The following is a 17,874-nucleotide window of genomic DNA, read 5'->3' as shown; positions in this document are numbered from 1 at the left end:
GTTTCTTTCCCCTCGCCATCTCCCTTCTTAACAGTTGACCTGTCACACTGCTCCCACTGCCAGACTGCAACTGGACCTTATGTACATTTTGTAGTATTCATTCCACCTCATTCATTTCTGTATTTTATGTATATAAGGTTAGATTCGTTATTTATAGTTGGTTTACATAGCTTTATGTATGTATGTGTAATGTGTATATATAGACACTTGTGTGTGTGTGTGTGTGTGTGTGTGTGTGTGTGTGTGTGTGTGTGTGTGTGTGTGTGTGTGTGTGTGTGAGATTTACATTGCTGTGCTTGAGAGCCACCATCTACCGGAACCAAATTCCCTGTATGTGTCTGCACACATACAGTGGGGCAAAAAAGTATTTAGTCAGCCACCGATTGTGCAAGTTCCCCCACTTAAAATCATGACAGAGGTCAGTAATTTGCATCAGAGGTACACTTCAACTGTGAGAGACAGAATGTGAAAAAAAAATCCATGAATTCACATGGTAGGATTTGTAAAGAATTTATTTGTAAATTAGGGTGGAAAATAAGTATTTGGTCACCTCAAACAAGGAAAATCTCTGGCTCTCACAGACCTGTAACGTCTTCTGTAAGAAGCTTTTCTGTCCCCCACTCGTTACCTGTATGAATGGCACCTGTTTGAACTCATCATCTGTATAAAAGACACCTGTCCACAGCCTCAAACAGTCAGACTCCAAACTCCGCCATGGCCAAGACCAAAGAGCTTTCGAAGGACACCAGGAAAAGTATTGTAGACCTGCACCAGACTGGGAAGAGTGAATCTACAATAGGCAAGCAGCTTGGTGTGAAAAAATCAACTGTGGGAGCAATCATCAGAAAATGGAAGACATACAAGACCACTGATAATCTCCCTCGATCTGGGGCTCCACGCAAGATCTCATCCCGTGGGGTCAAAATGATCATGAGAACGGTGAGCAAAGATCCCAGAACCACACGGGGGGACCTGGTGAATGACCTGCAGAGAGCTGGGACCAAAGTAACAAAGGTCACCATCAGTAACACACTACAACGGCAGGGAATCAAATCCCGCAGTGCCAGACGTGTTCCGCTGCTGAAGCCAGTGCATGTCCAGGCCCGTCTGAAGTTTGCCAGAGAGCACATGGATGATACAGCAGAGGATTGGGAGAATGTCATGTGGTCAGATGAAACCAAAGTAGAACTTTTTGGTATAAACTCAACTCGTCGTGTTTGGAGGAAGAAGAATACTGAGTTGCATCCCAAGAACACCATACCTACTGTGAAGCATGGGGGTGGAAACATCATGCTATGGGGCTGTTTTTCTGCCAAGGGGACAGGACGACTGATCCGTGTTAAGGACAGAATGAATGGGGCCATGTATCGTGAGATTTTGAGCCAAAACCTCCTTCCATCAGTGAGAACTTTGAAGATGAAAGGAGGCTGGGTCTTCCAACATGACAATGATCCAAAACACACCGCCCGGGCAACAAAGGAGTGGCTCCGTAAGAAGGATTTGAAAGTCCTGGAGTGGCCTAGCCAGTCTCCAGACCTCAACCCCATAGAAAATCTGTGGCGGGAGTTGAAAGTCCGTGTTGCTCGGCGACAGCCCCAAAACATCACTGCTCTCGAGAAGATCTGCATGGAGGAATGGGCCAAAATACCAGCTACTGTGTGTGCAAACCTGGTAAAGACCTATAGTAAACGTTTGACCTCTGTTATTGCCAACAAAGGTTATGTTACAAAGTATTGAGTTGTATTTTTGTTATTGACCAAATACTTATTTTCCACCCTGATTTACGAATAAATTCTTTACAAATCCTACCATGTGGATTCATGGATTTTTTTTTCACATTCTGTCTCTCACAGTTGAAGTGTACCTCTGGTGCAAATTACTGACCTCTGTCATCATTTTAGGTGGGGGAACTTGCACAATCGGTGGCTGACTAAATACTTTTTTGCCCCACTGTCCTTGGCCAATAAACATGATTCTGATTCTGATTCTGAGATGTATATTTGTGAATGTGGAGATGTTATATTGGTTTCACTGGTAAAAATAAATAATTGAAATGGGTATATATTTGTTTTTTGTGAAGTTGCCTAATAATTATGCACAGTAATAGTCACCTGCACACACAGATATCCCCCTAAAATAACTAAAAAAAAAAAAAAAAAAAAAATACTTCCAAAAACATTCAGCTTTGATATTAATGAGTCTTTAGGGTTCATTGAGAACATGGTTGTTGTTCAATAATAAAATTATTCCTCAAAAATACAACTTGCCTAATAATTCTGCACTCCCTGTAGGTCTGTTGACAGAGCTCTGTACAGGTCTGCTCGAGCTGACCTGAAAAGGGGTCCCACCTGTCCAGCAACAACACATGGCATGGAATAATAGACATCATAAACCACAGAGGCAGAACTGTGAAAACAGAAAACCTGAGTGTGCAGCTAGCAGAGGACATAAACAGCTTCTTTGCCCGCTTTGAAACACCACAACAGCAGCATTCATCTGCCTCAGCCCTGCTCCCATCCTCATCCTCACCTGGTTCCTGCACCGCTCCATTCACTGTAACGGAGCACGATGTCAGATGAGTGTTCCTAGCAGTGAACCCCAGGAAGGCGTCCAGACGGAATACGTGGTAAAGTGCTAAGACCATGTGCCCACCAGCTCACCCTCATCTCCACCAGAATCTTCAACCTCTCACTGGATGAAGCAGCCATCCCATCCTGTTTAAAATCAGCCACAATCATCCCAGTACCAAAGAAGTCTCCCATCACCAGCCTGAACTATTATTGCCCTGTGGTCCTCACACCGGTAATCATGAAACTAGTCCTTCAGCACACCAAGGATTACCTCCCCCCAGAATTCGACCCCCACCAGTTTGCATACCGTGCAAACAGATTCACAGAAGATGCCATCACCCTCCACTCGGTGCTGAGTCACCTAGAACAGCGGCAGAGCTACGCCAGAATGCTCTTTGTGGACTACAGCTCACCCTTCCACCACTCGCCCATTGAGAGCCTACTAACTTACTGCATCACAGTATGGTACAGCAGCTGCACTAAGGCGGATAGAGCCACCCTCCCAGCATGTTTGCAATGAGTAGGAGATGCTCTGTATCTCACTGTACAACTGTATAGTGACAAAGGTATTGGGTTCTTTTCTAAAAATTGCTATAAACAGAGGAACCCAAACTGATGAAAAGTGGCGAATATTTTTTTTCAAATGACTATTTTTAGTGGATTTTTGATATAGAAGCAGAATGACAGAATGTTAAAAGAAGTTACTTTTAGTCATTCTAAGCTGGGCATTGCGTTCTCTGGCTGTTCAAAGCCACGGAACTTTAGACTTTCCAAGCAAATAATGATGGCCATACTGATGTTCTTTTCAGTACATTTTACTTTATGTTCATTTTCATTTTTATGATGTTTCTATTTTTACATAATTCCTCCCACATAGCAAAATTGGTATGGCCTGGATCTGTCCCACACAATGTGCTTACACATGGCCTGCGTACCGCAAAGAATGACGGCCCTATGGTAGCCCAGATCTGGTTTACCAGAGGTGGCCCACACATGAGCCAGCACAAGGCCAGTTGCAGACACACTGCTGGCCCTGTGCTGGCCCAGAACAGTTTCAGCTCTGGCCCCAGATGTCAGCCTAATGTGTACCTTAGCCATGTAAGCCATGTAATAACAACATGTGCTGGAACATAATAGTGCAAAAGTAACATGACGAAACTCTGTTCAGACAGTGAATGGACTGATTCTTATACAGCACTTTTTTACTCACCCATATTACTCAAAGTGCTCTATACAACATGTCACATTCACCCAATCAGGCCAAATGTGGCATGCCATCACATAAACAGTGCCATCTTACCATGCCAGAAGTCAGCCAGCAGTGCCGGCTTGACACCAGATCCAGGCAAGACCCGTCTGCTATGTGGGATGACTTGTTCTTTTGGCATTTTAGTTGTGGATTGTGTTTGGACTGTGTCTCTTGCCCTTTCAGTATTGTTTCCTTGTGCTTCTAAGTGTCCCTTTGTTTCTTTTTAGGTTATGTAGTATGGGTTAGAGATATTTTGTATGTTGTTTTTGTTTAATAAGTCCGCCTTTTGGATTATTCCCTGATGTGCCTGAGTTCTGTTATTTAGTGTCACTTTGAAAGGACACACAGCCAGCATTTACATAGAATTGTTCTTTCAATTTTTGATAAAGATTACAGTGAATTGAGATGTAACTTGGCCCAGAGGTACGGTAGGACGCCCAGAGTAAGAAAGTGTTGAAAGTTGGACCTCAACTATTATGGGTGATTTTTAATGAATTTTTGAAATTTCCATAATTGTAGTGTATTGACTGTATTGAATTGAATAAATGTTTCCATTAATTTCTGAGGAGTTCTACAGTAAATCTGGATGAAACTTGGCACACAGGTACAGTAGGTGTCCCAGAGGGGGGATGTGTTGAAAGTTGTACATCAACTACTCAGGATGATTTTTAATGAATTTCTGAAAATTGACATAATTCTACTGTATTGGCCGACTGCATTGGATACAAGTACCCTTTAATTTCTGAGGAATTCTACAGTAAATCTGGCTGAAACCTGGCACACAGGTACAGTAGGTGTCCCAGAGGGGGGATGTGTTGAAAGTTGTACATCAACTACTCAGGATGATTTTTAATGAATTTTTGAAAATTGACATAATTCTACTGTATTGGCCGACTGCATTGGATACAAGTACCCTTTAATTTCTGAGGAATTCTACAGTAAATCTGGCTGAAACCTGGCACACAGGTACAGTAGGTGTCCCAGAGGGGGGGATGTGTTGAAAGTTGTACATCAACTACTCAGGATGATTTTTAATGAATTTTTGAAAATTGACATAATTCTACTGTATTGACTGTATTGAATTGAATATAAGCTTCCTTTAATTTCTGAGGAATTCTACAGTAAATCTGGATGAAAATTGGCACACAGGTACAGTAGGTGTCCCAGAGGAGGGATGTGTTGAAAGTTGTACATCAACTACTCAGGATGATTTTTAATGAATTTTTGAAATAAACATAATTGTAGTGCATTGACTGTATTGCACTGAATATGAGTTTACTGTGATTTCTAAGTAATATTACAGTAAATCTGGGTAAAAACTGGCCCAGAGGTAAAGTAGGTGTCCGAGAAGAGGATTGTGTTGAAAGCTTGGCATCAACTTTTAAGAATGATTTTTAATGAATTTTTGAATATGCAACCAGACTGTCACGATGGCTGTATTGGGCTGTTCCATTGTAATTTGTGTGCGCGCGTGCGTGTGACTGTTCACGCGCGTGCATGTGTGCGCGAGTCTAGGCTTTCAATCAGGATATAAAGCGAAAAGGCGCTACCGTAAAGACTGGTGTAAAAGCGCAAGGAAATTTATGCGGCGGATAGGAGGCGGCTGGCTTGACCGCGGCTCACAAATGACGGCTCACTTTACCGCAGTTCATATTCGTGTGATCAACCCCGTGTGAGTTTTAGTCCAGTGCGCGGGGAACTTTACACAGAAACAAAGGAAATCTGGCACCAAGTAAACTATTTAAATGGGGGAACAGATGACCACAAACGGCAAAAATGGCACCTCCACAGCTTGTGTGCCAAACAGTCACCCAGAGAAGGCTGAAGAGGTGGAAGGAAGGGGGCACTGGGGAACCAAAGCCGAGTTCATATTGACTGTGATGGGTGCGATCATTGGACCCGGGAATGTGTGGAGGTTCCCCTACCTGTGCTACAGAAACGGAGGAGGTGGGTGAAAGAAACGCTCTTAGTCGTCAAGCACATTTTGTCCACCAGTATTTTTTTCCTCCGTGCGTTAGAACGAAAAATTCCGCCTTTCTTACAGGTGTGTTTTTCATCCCATACATCTTGTTCATATTCACGTGCGGGATCCCCCTCTTTTTCCTTGAGACTGCCTTGGGACAGTACACTAGCCAGGGGGGAATTACTTGCTGGAGAAGGATTTGTCCGCTCTTTCAAGGTAATTAAAATAAACTCCCCCAAATTTTTCTCCGAAATGTCAGTCATACTTTATATATATTCAGTGAGTCCTTATATTTACCAACGGGCTTGTATCCTAGTCTATTTTTTATGCGTGCTCGATTATTCCCCTAGAAACAGAGCTGAGACCGCCTCCGTGTCCAAAAATGGTCTCGGTCCAACAACACTCTAAAAAAAAGATCTGCTGGCTTAACGTAAAAAAAATTAAGGTAACAATTTGCATGGATCTTTTTAAGTTACTTCAGCTTAGCCACTATAGCGTAAATGCCACAAGAGTTCTCTAGTTAGGCAAACTCTATTCCTTACGTACAAACAACATGATTTGCTTTGTCCTCTACAAGCTTAATTAAGTTGAACCAACTTAATTTTAATTGTTTAAAAAATTACTCCATTTAGTTATTAAAACTTATTTTTTTACTTTTATTCTACTCAGAAATATCCATGCAAATTGTTACCTTAATTTTTTTGAGTACTAGTAACTTACAATAACTTATAACTTACAATTATACAATAAATTACACATTGAAATTCCAGTTTTATGATCAAACTGTTTATTAGAACACCAGTCCACCATTCCAGACTCATTGACATTTCAATAGCAGACAAAATTGTTGCCTCCATAAAATAAATGACATAAAACACCCCTGTAAATCTGTCTCAAAAAGACTGAACATTTTGACAGTCATGCTCTGATTCAAGTTTGTTTGTGTTAAAGTGATAGTTTAGGTTTTTTTAAGTATGAAGTACATTGTGAGTATATTACACACAGTAGACAGCAGTCAGCACATTCCTGCCACCAACACGCACGATAGGCTCAGTTTGTTTGTGTGACTTTGGTAAATCTGAACTAACCCGAACTAACACCAAAGTCACCAAATAACACAATTACACTTACTGATCAAGGCAGCAGGAGACCAGCAACTCCTGTGTGCTGTCAGGTAAAATTGCTGTTTTTGTCCATGGACGCTGGTGGGCCAGAGCGATTGAAACAACAAGCAGTAGAACTTCTCTTTCCTCACAGAAAAGGCTGTCTGATAGCAAAATAAAGCAGTAAACATATTCTTGATATAATGTACATTTAAACTGACATCAGTTTTATTAGGATGGAGGCTCATCTTGCGTACCGGTGGCCCCGTCTGCTTCTCCGTAGGTGGAGCTTACTGACTGCCATCTACTGTGTGTAATACACTCACAATACATATGTACCTCATATACAGCCTCACTTCAAAAGACCCGAGCTATCCTTTTAAAGTGCATTATTTTTAACTAGGTGTACTTAATGCTCAACGCTCAACTTTACACCTACTGCCTACTGTAAAGTATGTAACACAACACATTGCAAACAACAGTGGAACATTTCCCGTTTAATTTGAGGATAGCCTCACTCTTCACATTTTTTAGTACAACAGTTTACTTTTTAGTGACATTACCTTAGGACTGGCTTTCAGATCATCCAGCTCGAGGAATATCTTTTGAAACACTTCAAAAGTGTTTTTCAAAAGTGTTTTTCAGTTCTTTTGGGTAGCTGAGGTTGAGTGCATATATCAGCCCCATTAGCAAGGCACAGGCTCTGGGTACATCCAGGTCTGCTAGGACTTCTGTTCCTTCAAGTATGATCCTTGCGCTGGCTGGATCAGACGTTGTGGCACCTCTGGTTACAATCTTCATCACTTCATTGGTAATATCCCCGCCACCATCCTGGTAGATCAGAATCAATATAAATGTTTTAAGTAATCATACTTATACATGGGAGTAACACAAAATAGGGCTGCAACTAACAATTTTCTCGATTATCTGATTATGTCTGTGAAGGTTCTCTTTGCAAGCTCCTTTGACGATTATCTGATTAGTTGTTTGGTCCAGAAAATGTCAGAAAATGGTGAAAAATGTCAATGTTTCTCAGAGCCCAATATGATGACCTCAAATGTCAAACATATTCAGTTTGCTGTCATAGAGGAGTAAAGAAACCAGAAACGATTCACATTTATGAAGCTGAAACCAGAGAATTTGGACTTCTTTTTCTAAAATAATTACTTAAACCGATCAATCAATTATCAAAATAGTTGCCGATTAATTTAGAAATCAATTAATAATAGATTAGATCGTACCTCTAATACAAAGTATAGTCATGTCTGATTTACCTGCTCTTTGAAGAGATCCTCCTCCTTTTCCCTGAGATACACCACTAAGCCACGGATAGCGACCTCTCGCCTTCTCTCCACAGAATCGTCCTGTGAATAAGAAAAAGAATGTCGAACTGCTCTTCGAGGAGGATGGGTTTTTGATAATTACATCCAAAAAAAAAAAAAAAAAGGATTGACTTTATATGGCCTGAACTGTACCAATTATAGATTTCCAGTGATAATCAAAATAATGAATTGATCATTTCAAAGAGCCATTTCTCTGAAATGATCAATTCATGAACTTGAAAAATCCAGGTAACAAATAGAAAAACTGCAAAATCTTGCAAATTACTCTGCCAATCATGATCCACATCACCTATAATTTGTTTTATTATTAAGTATTTATAGTTTTAATTGATATTTGTGCCTCAAGCTCTAAACAATAATTTGACATAGTTGAGTTGTAAACAGCTACCTTTTAAGACTCAATATCACCTATTGGAAAAAAAAGTGGATTATCCTATTTGAAATAAACTACATTTCATTCATTCATACCTCTAGCAGCATGTTCTGGATGTGCCGAATGCGCATTTTTTCAGCCCCACCTCTTGAGGACAGCAAGGACATTATTTTCTGAGAGTACTGGTCCAGCTTTGCCATGAATGTTGTCTCCAGGTTAACAGTGGTGATCCTTCTGAATTCTTGGTTTATCTGTATAAAAAAAAGGCACAAATAGGCACAACATGTTAATGTATACAATTTACTTTAAAAGAATACATACTGCAAATTATCTTATGGAAAAATATTTACCTGAACTGCATCAAAAAGAGCAGGCCATCTTTCTTTCAGGTCATTGATTTTTGGTGCTTGATTGACAACTTCCTGCCTGCGAATGGAGAATGTTATGTTATGTTTCCAAATCAAAGATATTTTTTCTTAAGTGATACAACTGCGCTTATGTATCTGCAGTTAACACCCAAAAGAGCAAAATTATATTTTATGTGCTAATGCACACTCAATGTAATGTCATTAAAACAACTAGTTTATGAATGTTACTTAAGATCTTTCCTGTGGCGTTTCTACAACATGGCGTTCGCTTCCTCGCCCGCGTTTTTTGACTGAACTTTGACACAGGCTGTTCTTCAGCTAGGGCTCAATTAACAAACTTCAATCTCACATAAAAATAACTCTAGGACTTAAACATCAAAATGCATCGATGTTAAACCGAATGTATACTCAGTAACCTACATTTGTTTAGTCATGAATGTAAAACGGCCCAGCCTTTTGCTGGTCAAACCTTCATCAACGCTGCAACGATTTCAAAGTAGAAAGAAGAAAAACATGTATTACCCTGTCTTTGCAGAGTTAAAACTACTGCTACAGAAGCTCAGTGTCAATTAACACCATTTGGCTGCCACCGTAAAACAAAACTTAACAAAGACTAATGTTACGGTCGAATTACTTCACAAGTTAGCCAGAAGTGTAACGTTACTAGCTTATCACCACCACTCGCCGAGGAAGAGTTTAGTGTTGTGTAAAAAGGATTTCTTGCAGTGCGTGTTGATAGAGTTAAAGTTAGAGTTATTAGCTGCTGTGAATAAAACAAGGCAAAAAATTGTACTCACCACAAAGCTTTAACGTTTGATAACGTTCCGTACAAAATGCCGCTTCTCTGCTTTCTCTCTTTGCCTCCGTTTCTTTCGATCAGTGGTCTGAGAGCACAACATGTCCGGGCAAGTCAGCCTTGTACTCAGCTTTTAAAGGACGCTTACGAGATTTTTAAGTTGTATTAACTGAATACACTTTCATGTTAAGTTAACACAGAAATGTCTGTTCAAAATCGATATATTACTGAGCTAAGACTGTTTTCTTTATTTTCATTTCGACCAACTCATTAAATTAAGTTATCAACTGATTACAATGTGTACATGCAACAAACTTAATTTTTTATGCAGAAAAAGCTATTAATTTTAAGCTTTACTTACTAACCCCATGAATCATTTTTTAGAGTGCAGTGTTGAGGCAAGGTGCCAGAGGGAAGTTGTTTACACTTCCAGTAGGAAAGTAATCACTGCTACTGGAAGAGGAAGAATGATAAATTATTTATGCTCATGTAAAAGATTATTACACGCATGATTGTTAAGTGTAAGAACCACATGAATGCATTTCATAAATATGTTGGTTACGTTCCATTTATATTCCTGCTTCATCGCACAACGACCTTATTTATATAATTACAGTGTTTCGACTGACATTGCACTTGTATATAGCTTACGTCTGCGGTGTTTCCTTTGCGCACCTCTTAGCTCTTAGACTTTAGGTGCTGTGCAAGAACAGAACAGTTTCAATAATTGACCATTACCAATTTTATTTATTTGTTTGTTCATTTTAGGCATGGGCTATGCCAGTCACTTAATCATCGCATTCAGTGCAACATCTTATATTATAATCTTGGCATGGGCGTTCTTTTACCTGTTCCAGTCTTTCAGTGGGGATTTGCCTTGGGCCACATGTGGACACTACTGGAACACAGGTACTACAGTACTGGTATATTCTAAAAAGCAGTGACTATTGTATGCATTGCTTGTTGTGTGCTGTAATAGTTTTGAATATAGAATATATGAAATATAATTTGAAGGCAACACCTTTGACACTGTAAATGGGCATTTTTACTTTGCTGATGTTTTATTTCCACATCAGTCCAGCTCTGAGGTCCTTACACTGGCTGCCTGTCCGTCAGAGGATAGACTTTAAAGTTCTGATGCTGGCCTATAAAGCTGTGAATGGTTTAGGACCAAAATACATCAATGACCTCCTGACCCAGTATGAACCATCCAGATCCCTCAGGTCATCTGGATCCGGTCTTTTATCAGTTCCCAGAGTCAGAACCAGACACGGAGAAGCTGCATTCAGCTTTTATGCTCCTTATATCTGGAACAAACTCCCAGAAAGCCTCAGATCAGCTGAAACACTCAGTTTATTTAAATCCAGGTTGAAGACTCACCTGTTCTCAGCTGCATTTGAATAAAGCACCAAATCCACACTTTAAGCTTAAATTTCAAAACTTACATTTAACTACTGATTTTATCTACTGTTCTGATTTTATCTGTTTTGATTTTATATACTGTTGTTTGTTTGTTTGTTTGTTTGTTTGTTTGTTAATTAGTTAGTTAGTTTATTTGCTTGTTTTAATCAATTTTAAATCATGCTTTTTATTTGTTCTTGTTTCTAATGTCTCTGTAAAGCACTTTGAATCACCTTGTTGTTGAATTGTGCTATACAAATAAACTTGCCTTGCCTTGCCTTCCCTATACCAGACTCATGCTTGGACTTAAGCCATCTGAATCTGAGTATGACGTCCAGACTGAACACTACTCTTCCTGTTGTGGAGTTCTGGCAGTAAGCATATAGTCAACTCACACAAGTTAAACAGAATGCTCCCCCCTCCTCCCCTTTTTCACTCCCCTCCCTCACTTGTCTCGTTCCCTCTCTCCTCCTTTCTTTATGATCATTTTCAGATGTTTTCTTTTAACTCTCCACTTCCTCCCACACTTTTTTTTTTCCTCATTCGTCAGTCATCCAATCTAGCACTCAGTTTTCCTCCCTCCCAATTTCCACATGTCCTTCCCTTTCACCTGCCATTCATTTGTGGTCTCCTGGTCTCCCTCTCACCCACATTACTGCTCCCTTCATTTGACCAGGCGTCGGGTTTTAAAGGTCTCTGGTGGTATTGAGGAAGTTGGGGGCTTGCGATGGGAACTGGTCCTTTGTCTCATCCTCAGCTGGATTATCTGCTACTTTTGTGTTTGGAAGGGTATCAAGTCGACAGGAAAGGTTAGTAATTTAAAAACTGAACATCTTATTTTTTTTTTAAATTTTTTCCTTTAAAAAAACAAACAAGAAAAGTTGTAATAGTATATCATAAAACCATTCTAAAAAGATTTTAAAAGTCCTGATAGTGTGGCCTTGTGAAAGAATGTACATTAAAAAAATAACAGAGGATTTAATCTAGAGCCTTGTGGAACACCGTGCTTGTTGACAGCAAACAAACAACAAAAAACAGTGACTCAGTACAAAAATCCAAGATGTCTGAATTAGCAATAAAAGAGCCTTTATTAAAAATCTAATCAATTTTTATTAGAGGGTTGCAGAATGTATGTATTTCCACATAAAATATGTATACATCATTGGGTTGTTTTATATTTGAAGGCTAAACCAAGGTTATTAGAGCTAACTCAAACTAAACTAAAAACTAACATGAGGCAGCTTAGTTAACTAAAATAAAAATAAATACTAGGCTTTTGAAAAAAAAAAAAGAAAACAAAGTAAAATGTTTTGTGAAATTGGAAATAAAAATATAATAAAATATTGAGGGACTCACTTTTAGTATTTGTTCATTTTAAAATTTCAAACTAGCATAATAAGGATTTGATGTGCGTTTTTATTGAGACTTTGGATGTCTAAGACTGACTTTCTGAAATCTTGCTTGTGACCTATGCTTTCTATATAATCTTAAAAAGACTAAAACTAACACTAAACAAATACAAATAAACTGAAACAAACAGAACATTTTCAACATTTTCAAACAATAAAGACTAAACTGAAATCATCAAACCCATTCTAAAAACCAAATAAAAGGCAAGGCAAGGCAAGTTTATTTGTATAGCACAATTCAACAACAAGGTGATTCAAAGTGCTTTACAGAGACATCAGAAACAAAAACAAATAAAAAGCATGATTTAAAATTGATTAAAACAAGCAAATAAACTAACTAACTAATTAACAAACAAACAAACAACAGTATATAAAATCAAAACAGATAAAATCAGAACAGTAGATAAAATCAGTAGTTAAATGTAAGTTTTGAAATTTAAGCTTAAAAGTGTGGATTTGGTGCTTTATTCAAATGCAGCTGAGAACAGGTGAGTCTTCAACCTGGATTTAAATAAACTGAGTGTTTCAGCTGATCTGAGGCTTTCTGGGAGTTTGTTCCAGATATAAGGAGCATAAAAGCTGAATGCAGCTTCTCCGTGTCTGGTTCTGACTCTGGGAACTGATAAAAGACCGGATCCAGATGACCTGAGGGATCTGGAAGGTTCATACTGGGTCAGGAGGTCACTGATGTATTTTGGTCCTAAACCATTCACAGCTTTATAGACCAGCATCAGGACTTTAAAGTCTATCCTCTGACGGACAGGCAGCCAGTGTAAAGACCTCAGAGCTGGACTGATGTGGTCCACTTTTTTGGTCTTAGTGAGGACTCGAGCAGCAGAGTTCTGAATGAGCTGTAGTTGTCTGACTGATTTTTTAGGTAGACCTGTAAAGATGCTGTTACAGTAATCAAGCCTACTAAAGATGAATGCATGGACTAGTTTTTCCAGGTCCTGTTGAGACATCAGATCTTTTATCCTTGAAATGCTATATATAAAAAAAAATAGAAAATGCAAAACTATAATAACTCTGTGCTAAATGGGTATTGTGTTAGCTTGGGTAAAACTCCAACATCAGAAAAGCATAGTTTTATTCTCTGTTTTACTCATGCTTTAACATCTGGTCAAATTACACAGTAAGTATCAGCTGTATAATTGGCAATTAGAACCATTGATTCATGTATTTTTGAAGACATTTTCACATAGTTATAAAGCAAATAACTGCACTGTTGCACTGTTAAGACACTAACACAGGAGGTACAAGCAACCATTGAAAAAAAAATTTTTTTTTCTTCTGATTGTTGAAACTTTTGGCTAGTGGCTGCTGTAGCTTGCATGGTGCACGGGGTGAGTATTGCCCCATGACACAAACTGACGTCTGCAAACTCACATCCTACAATTCTCTATGTTAATGCATGCATTAGAAACACTAGAATAAAGGCACACAAACACAGTAGCTACTGGAGGGCACAGCACATTAAGTCAGTGTGTCATTACCCAGTCTTACATACCCATGCTTGATCAGGACTTGTTTTCATATTTTGATCTATACTGCTACCCCGTTATCCACATTTTTTCAATGTACAGTACAATTTGATAAATGTTGCTCAATAGGAGTTGCTCAGTATACATGATACAGCAGGGAAAAGCACTTTGCACATTCATCCAAAATTGAATGTGACAGATGTGACATCTGCAGCTGTTTCCTAACCCACTTATATGTCCAAGCACTGGTCCGTCTCCTGCTCCCAGTTTTCCTGTATACCTGTATTATAAGTGTCATTACTGCCTGATGTAATTGTCTGTCATAGCTACCCATCTCATGCCATTTATCTTGAATTTTGTTGCTAGCAATGCTTGTTGTGACATGTGCTGTTGTCCTTTTTTATGAAGAAGATGAAGGAAGTCTTTTTCTGGCTACATAAATGAATATACTCAGTCTCCAAATAGTCAAATGAAATAGTCTCTTCCTATGTTCTTTTAGGACACTGCTGAACATGCAGCAGCTATGTCTCCATCCTCTATTCAGTTTACATTTCAGATGCTTGCATGAAAACCATCTATGAACTCATTTGAGTTAATCTGATACTGAAGTGTATGGTTTTCAAACTTGTCATTCATGAAATTTATGAGTAAAGGGGACAAGATTCAATGTTACAGTATGTGTGCAGTGTGTGACAGGTTTCTTATTGTAAGATCTAAATGGTGCAAAATCGATACAAAGCATAACTTGGCTGGGATTAATTGAAGTTTCTTTCAACTTTCCAAAGAACAGTTTTGGCAAAGTATTTAGTAAGCTTTACACCATGTTTTAAAGCACTGATTAGTAATATCAGAAGAGCAGCTATAAAGAAAAGCTGTTGGTGTGATTTTTATCATTTCAAAAGGTAAGTAATATTCACGTTTAAGCTAAACATTACACTGGAAGTTATAGTGATCTGATTAACGTTGTGGGAACTGTTTATTTCAAGAGTAATACACCCAAGATGCTACTAATGTGCCACACCAAAGCTGGATTTAGGAAAGCAAGCGTGCAATACAGTAAAACTAAAGAAAAAAATATGAATAAAATAATGAAATGACAGGTCAAAACAAACTATAACTTTCTTTACCATCTCTTTTCTCTGTTTTTTTTTGTTTTTTTTTCAGGCAGCCTACTTTACAGCAACCTTCCCCTATGTCATGCTATTTGTTTTGCTTATACGTGGTGTTACCCTCCCAGGGGCAAAGGATGGGATCATTTATTACCTCTACCCTGACATTTCTCGCCTGTTAGATGCCCAGGTAAAGAAAGCACATAGAGACCCGAGATCAAAAAAGCTAGATGTTTTACAGTGACATTCATGCACTACAGACACACACACGATGATTTTGTTTGACCTTTCCAGGTGTGGATGGATGCTGGCACTCAAATCTTCTTCTCTTATGCCATTGGCCTTGGTTTCCTCACTTCTCTTGGGAGTTATAACACTTACAACAACAACTGTTATAAGTAAGTCCAGTACTAACTGTCATAAAGATCATTATGATCATCTTTTAAGTTGAGCATCAGCATCTACAACATCTGTGTCTAAGTATTTCTACTTACCATATTCATTTTATTGCAGGGACTGTTTCTACTTGTGTCTGCTGAACAGTGCCACGAGCATTGTGGCAGGCTTTGCCATTTTCTCTGTGTTGGGTTTCATGACATATGAACAAGGAGTGGATATTTCTGAAGTAGCAGAATCAGGCATGTACTGTCTCGCTTCAGTTCAACTATATACTGGACATGAGAGTGGCAGTTTCATACATTTTCTTTGAGGCTTTCTGGTGTTGTAAAAATATTCAGGAAACCTGCATGGCAGCAAACTTTTCACCCTTTGGGAAGATCTTGTGATTCTTCTTTTCTTTCTTTCAATTATAAGAAGCTTTCTGGCAGAGCTCATATGTTGCTCTGCCATTTTATTTTTCTTTTGATGTTTTGGCTTAAACTTGAATCATCTTAGTTAAGGTGAGTCTGATTAAAGCTAAACAGGGGCCTGTTCTTCGTACCGCGCTAAGTGAGTTAGCTGGATGAGATTGTTGACGATTTCGCGTGATCCTGGATCGTTCGGTTCCCCGAAGCCCATCCGGGACTTGCTGTCATAGCAACAGAGCCATAAGCGTAAACCTGCTGGGGAGCAGGTTTACTTTATGTAAACAGGATTAGATCGCGGCCACGCAGGTATGCCCGCGTCATTCATACGAAAGCAACAGCGATATTCCACCACTGTTTCACCATAAATAAATAACATCAATGTAACTAAAGACAATGCAGCACCTGATCCATTTATTGATTTCACACAGGTCATTTCCTAAAAAAGGGAAATGTACTATTAACATTCTATTACATGTATGTGATTATTACAGATTTAATTCATATTTCAGAGTAGCAATTGTAAATTACTTCGTGTAATCAAGATGAGAGACCACGGCTATAAAAGCGAAGGTGGATTTGGGAAGTCTGTCGCAGCCATGTCCTGTCCGTATACGCGAGCCACCCATTGCGGAAGGTGCAAGATTGATAAGGAGAGTCCTCAGAATTCAGCGTATATTGCGGGACAGACAGGATCCTTTAGCTCAGCGCGACAGTGTGCTCATAGAGAGATATCGATTTTCCCGTGAGGGTATTATTCACTTAACCAACTTGTTGACGAGGGGGTGCAGGACCACCACCTGTCTTTTTTTGCTCTGCCCTTTTCTTGGTTGCTGTTATAAACAAACAGATTATTCCAGGGTCTCTTTCCAAGAGACTAAAAGCAATATAAGTGATAAATATTACCATTCTGTAGAATATTCTTATATTTCACTTTTACCTGTTCCCATGTTCTAGTGGGTCCTGTCGTGGCTCTAATGTGAAAGAGGATAAAATATAACATATTATAATATAATGTAATATAATATTGGATAATATAGTGTAATATAATAAATCTACCCTACCGCCTACTGGTGTTGGCCAGAGGGGCTGATGGCGCGATATGGCAGCCTGGCTTCTGTCAGTCTGCCCCAGGGCAGCTGTGGCTACAACTGTAGCTGCCTCCACCAGTGTGTGAATGTGAGAGTGACTGAATAGTGGCATTGTAAAGCGCTTTGGGTGCCTTGAAAAGCGCTATATAAATCCAATCCATTATTATTGTTATTATTAAATTACTTACGAGTTTAATTTGTCAGCAACTTCCTGCCAGCCCTCTCTCCTTGCTTTTGCAGCCTTTGCAGTGTTCCCTTGCGTTCTGATTAAACTCTGAAACTCCTGAAATCCCTCACTCAAGAGTTCTTGCTCTGCTGCCGAAAAATACCGAGCCGAGCGCGCTCCGTCGACATTTTCGCCGACCAATCAGAGGGTTGCCGATCAATGTTTCTACTATCGATGCGTAGCCCCTTTTACGACACCCAGTGATGTCACATTACTGCGTCCAGCTGTACTAATCGTCAACAGCAGGTGTGTTCGGGGAACCGGATTAGCGCGCTCACGGTTAGCGTGATGGTTTGGTCTTGGATGTTTCATTTGATCTTGGATGTAGTAAGCGACGTACGAAGCACAGGGCCCAGTGGATACTAGGAATGCAGAGGCTAAAGTTGGCAACCCTGTATTATTATCAGCAGATAATAATACAGGATTGCCAACTTTCAGGCCTTTTGGGAAGGTGGCTAATAGTTGAGGCATGTAACTATATTTATTACAGGCAATTAATTGGTATTAATTCATTTTTGGTATATATACATTAGGGGTGCAACGATATTCGTATCGATATTGAACCGTTCGATACAGTGCTTTCGGTTCG

The 17,874-nt window shown here is 39.3% G+C and overlaps 3 protein-coding genes across 7 annotated transcripts in view; 1 reads left to right on the top strand and 2 right to left on the bottom strand.

Annotated features, from left to right (window-relative positions):
* Nucleotides 1-17,530, bottom strand: part of jakmip2 (janus kinase and microtubule interacting protein 2) — a 50,368-nt gene extending 32,838 nt beyond the window's left edge. Inside the window, exon 1 of one of the 2 annotated variants that reach the window (XM_082548469.1) lies at nucleotides 17,248-17,530. The gene's annotated coding sequence lies outside the window, so the exon portion shown is untranslated. Of the gene's footprint in view, nucleotides 1-5,744; nucleotides 5,789-17,247 lie in introns of those variants that run through there. The other variant, XM_082548471.1, reaches the window with a different exon arrangement.
* LOC309715398 (sodium- and chloride-dependent GABA transporter 2-like) overlaps nucleotides 1-17,874 on the top strand; it is a 34,074-nt gene that overhangs the window by 4,267 nt on the left and 11,933 nt on the right. The window contains exons 2-9 of one of the 3 annotated variants that reach the window (XM_082548474.1): nucleotides 5,467-5,766; nucleotides 5,864-5,998; nucleotides 10,534-10,674; nucleotides 11,459-11,540; nucleotides 11,843-11,975; nucleotides 15,221-15,355; nucleotides 15,460-15,563; nucleotides 15,679-15,803. In XM_082548474.1, coding sequence (XP_082404600.1) covers nucleotides 5,565-5,766; nucleotides 5,864-5,998; nucleotides 10,534-10,674; nucleotides 11,459-11,540; nucleotides 11,843-11,975; nucleotides 15,221-15,355; nucleotides 15,460-15,563; nucleotides 15,679-15,803 — 1,057 coding nt within the window. In that variant the 5' untranslated portion in view covers nucleotides 5,467-5,564. Of the gene's footprint in view, nucleotides 1-5,122; nucleotides 5,767-5,863; nucleotides 5,999-10,533; nucleotides 10,675-11,458; nucleotides 11,541-11,842; nucleotides 11,976-15,220; nucleotides 15,356-15,459; nucleotides 15,564-15,678; nucleotides 15,804-17,874 lie in introns of those variants that run through there. The other 2 variants (XM_082548476.1, XM_082548475.1) reach the window with 2 other exon arrangements.
* On the bottom strand, nucleotides 6,249-10,150 carry LOC309715400 (uncharacterized protein). Of its 2 annotated transcripts, none has more exons than XM_082548478.1 (5): nucleotides 9,767-10,150; nucleotides 8,952-9,027; nucleotides 8,697-8,852; nucleotides 8,160-8,249; nucleotides 6,249-7,716 (listed from the first exon to the last, which is right to left on the bottom strand). In XM_082548478.1, exons 3-5 carry the CDS (start codon nucleotides 8,799-8,801, stop codon nucleotides 7,501-7,503), a joined length of 411 nt encoding a protein of 136 aa, XP_082404604.1. In that variant the 5' UTR covers nucleotides 8,802-8,852; nucleotides 8,952-9,027; nucleotides 9,767-10,150; the 3' UTR covers nucleotides 6,249-7,500. The 2 variants fall into 2 exon arrangements, with proteins under 2 accessions (XP_082404604.1, XP_082404605.1); XM_082548479.1 differs by lacking the exon at nucleotides 9,767-10,150 and adding an exon at nucleotides 9,492-9,759.

Source organism: Aulonocara stuartgranti, assembly GCF_965226115.1.
Source record: "Aulonocara stuartgranti genome assembly, chromosome: 10".
Classification (NCBI taxonomy): Eukaryota; Metazoa; Chordata; class Actinopteri; order Cichliformes; family Cichlidae; genus Aulonocara; species Aulonocara stuartgranti.
The sequence above is the reverse complement of the archived record's forward strand: the minus strand, read 5'-3'. Positions and strand labels throughout refer to the sequence as shown.

Bases quoted from the DNA above. Each gene is read 5' to 3' on its own strand.
- LOC309715400 (XM_082548478.1), bottom strand. From the start codon at position 8,801: ATGGCAAAGCTGGACCAGTACTCTCAGAAAATAATGTCCTTGCTGTCC. The intron at 8,250-8,696 runs GTATGAATGAAT...TCTTATTCACAG, and splicing joins TCCAGAACATGCTGCTAGAG to GACGATTCTGTGGAGAGAAG. The intron at 7,717-8,159 runs GTAAATCAGACA...CTGATCTACCAG, and splicing joins AGGATCTCTTCAAAGAGCAG to GATGGTGGCGGGGATATTAC.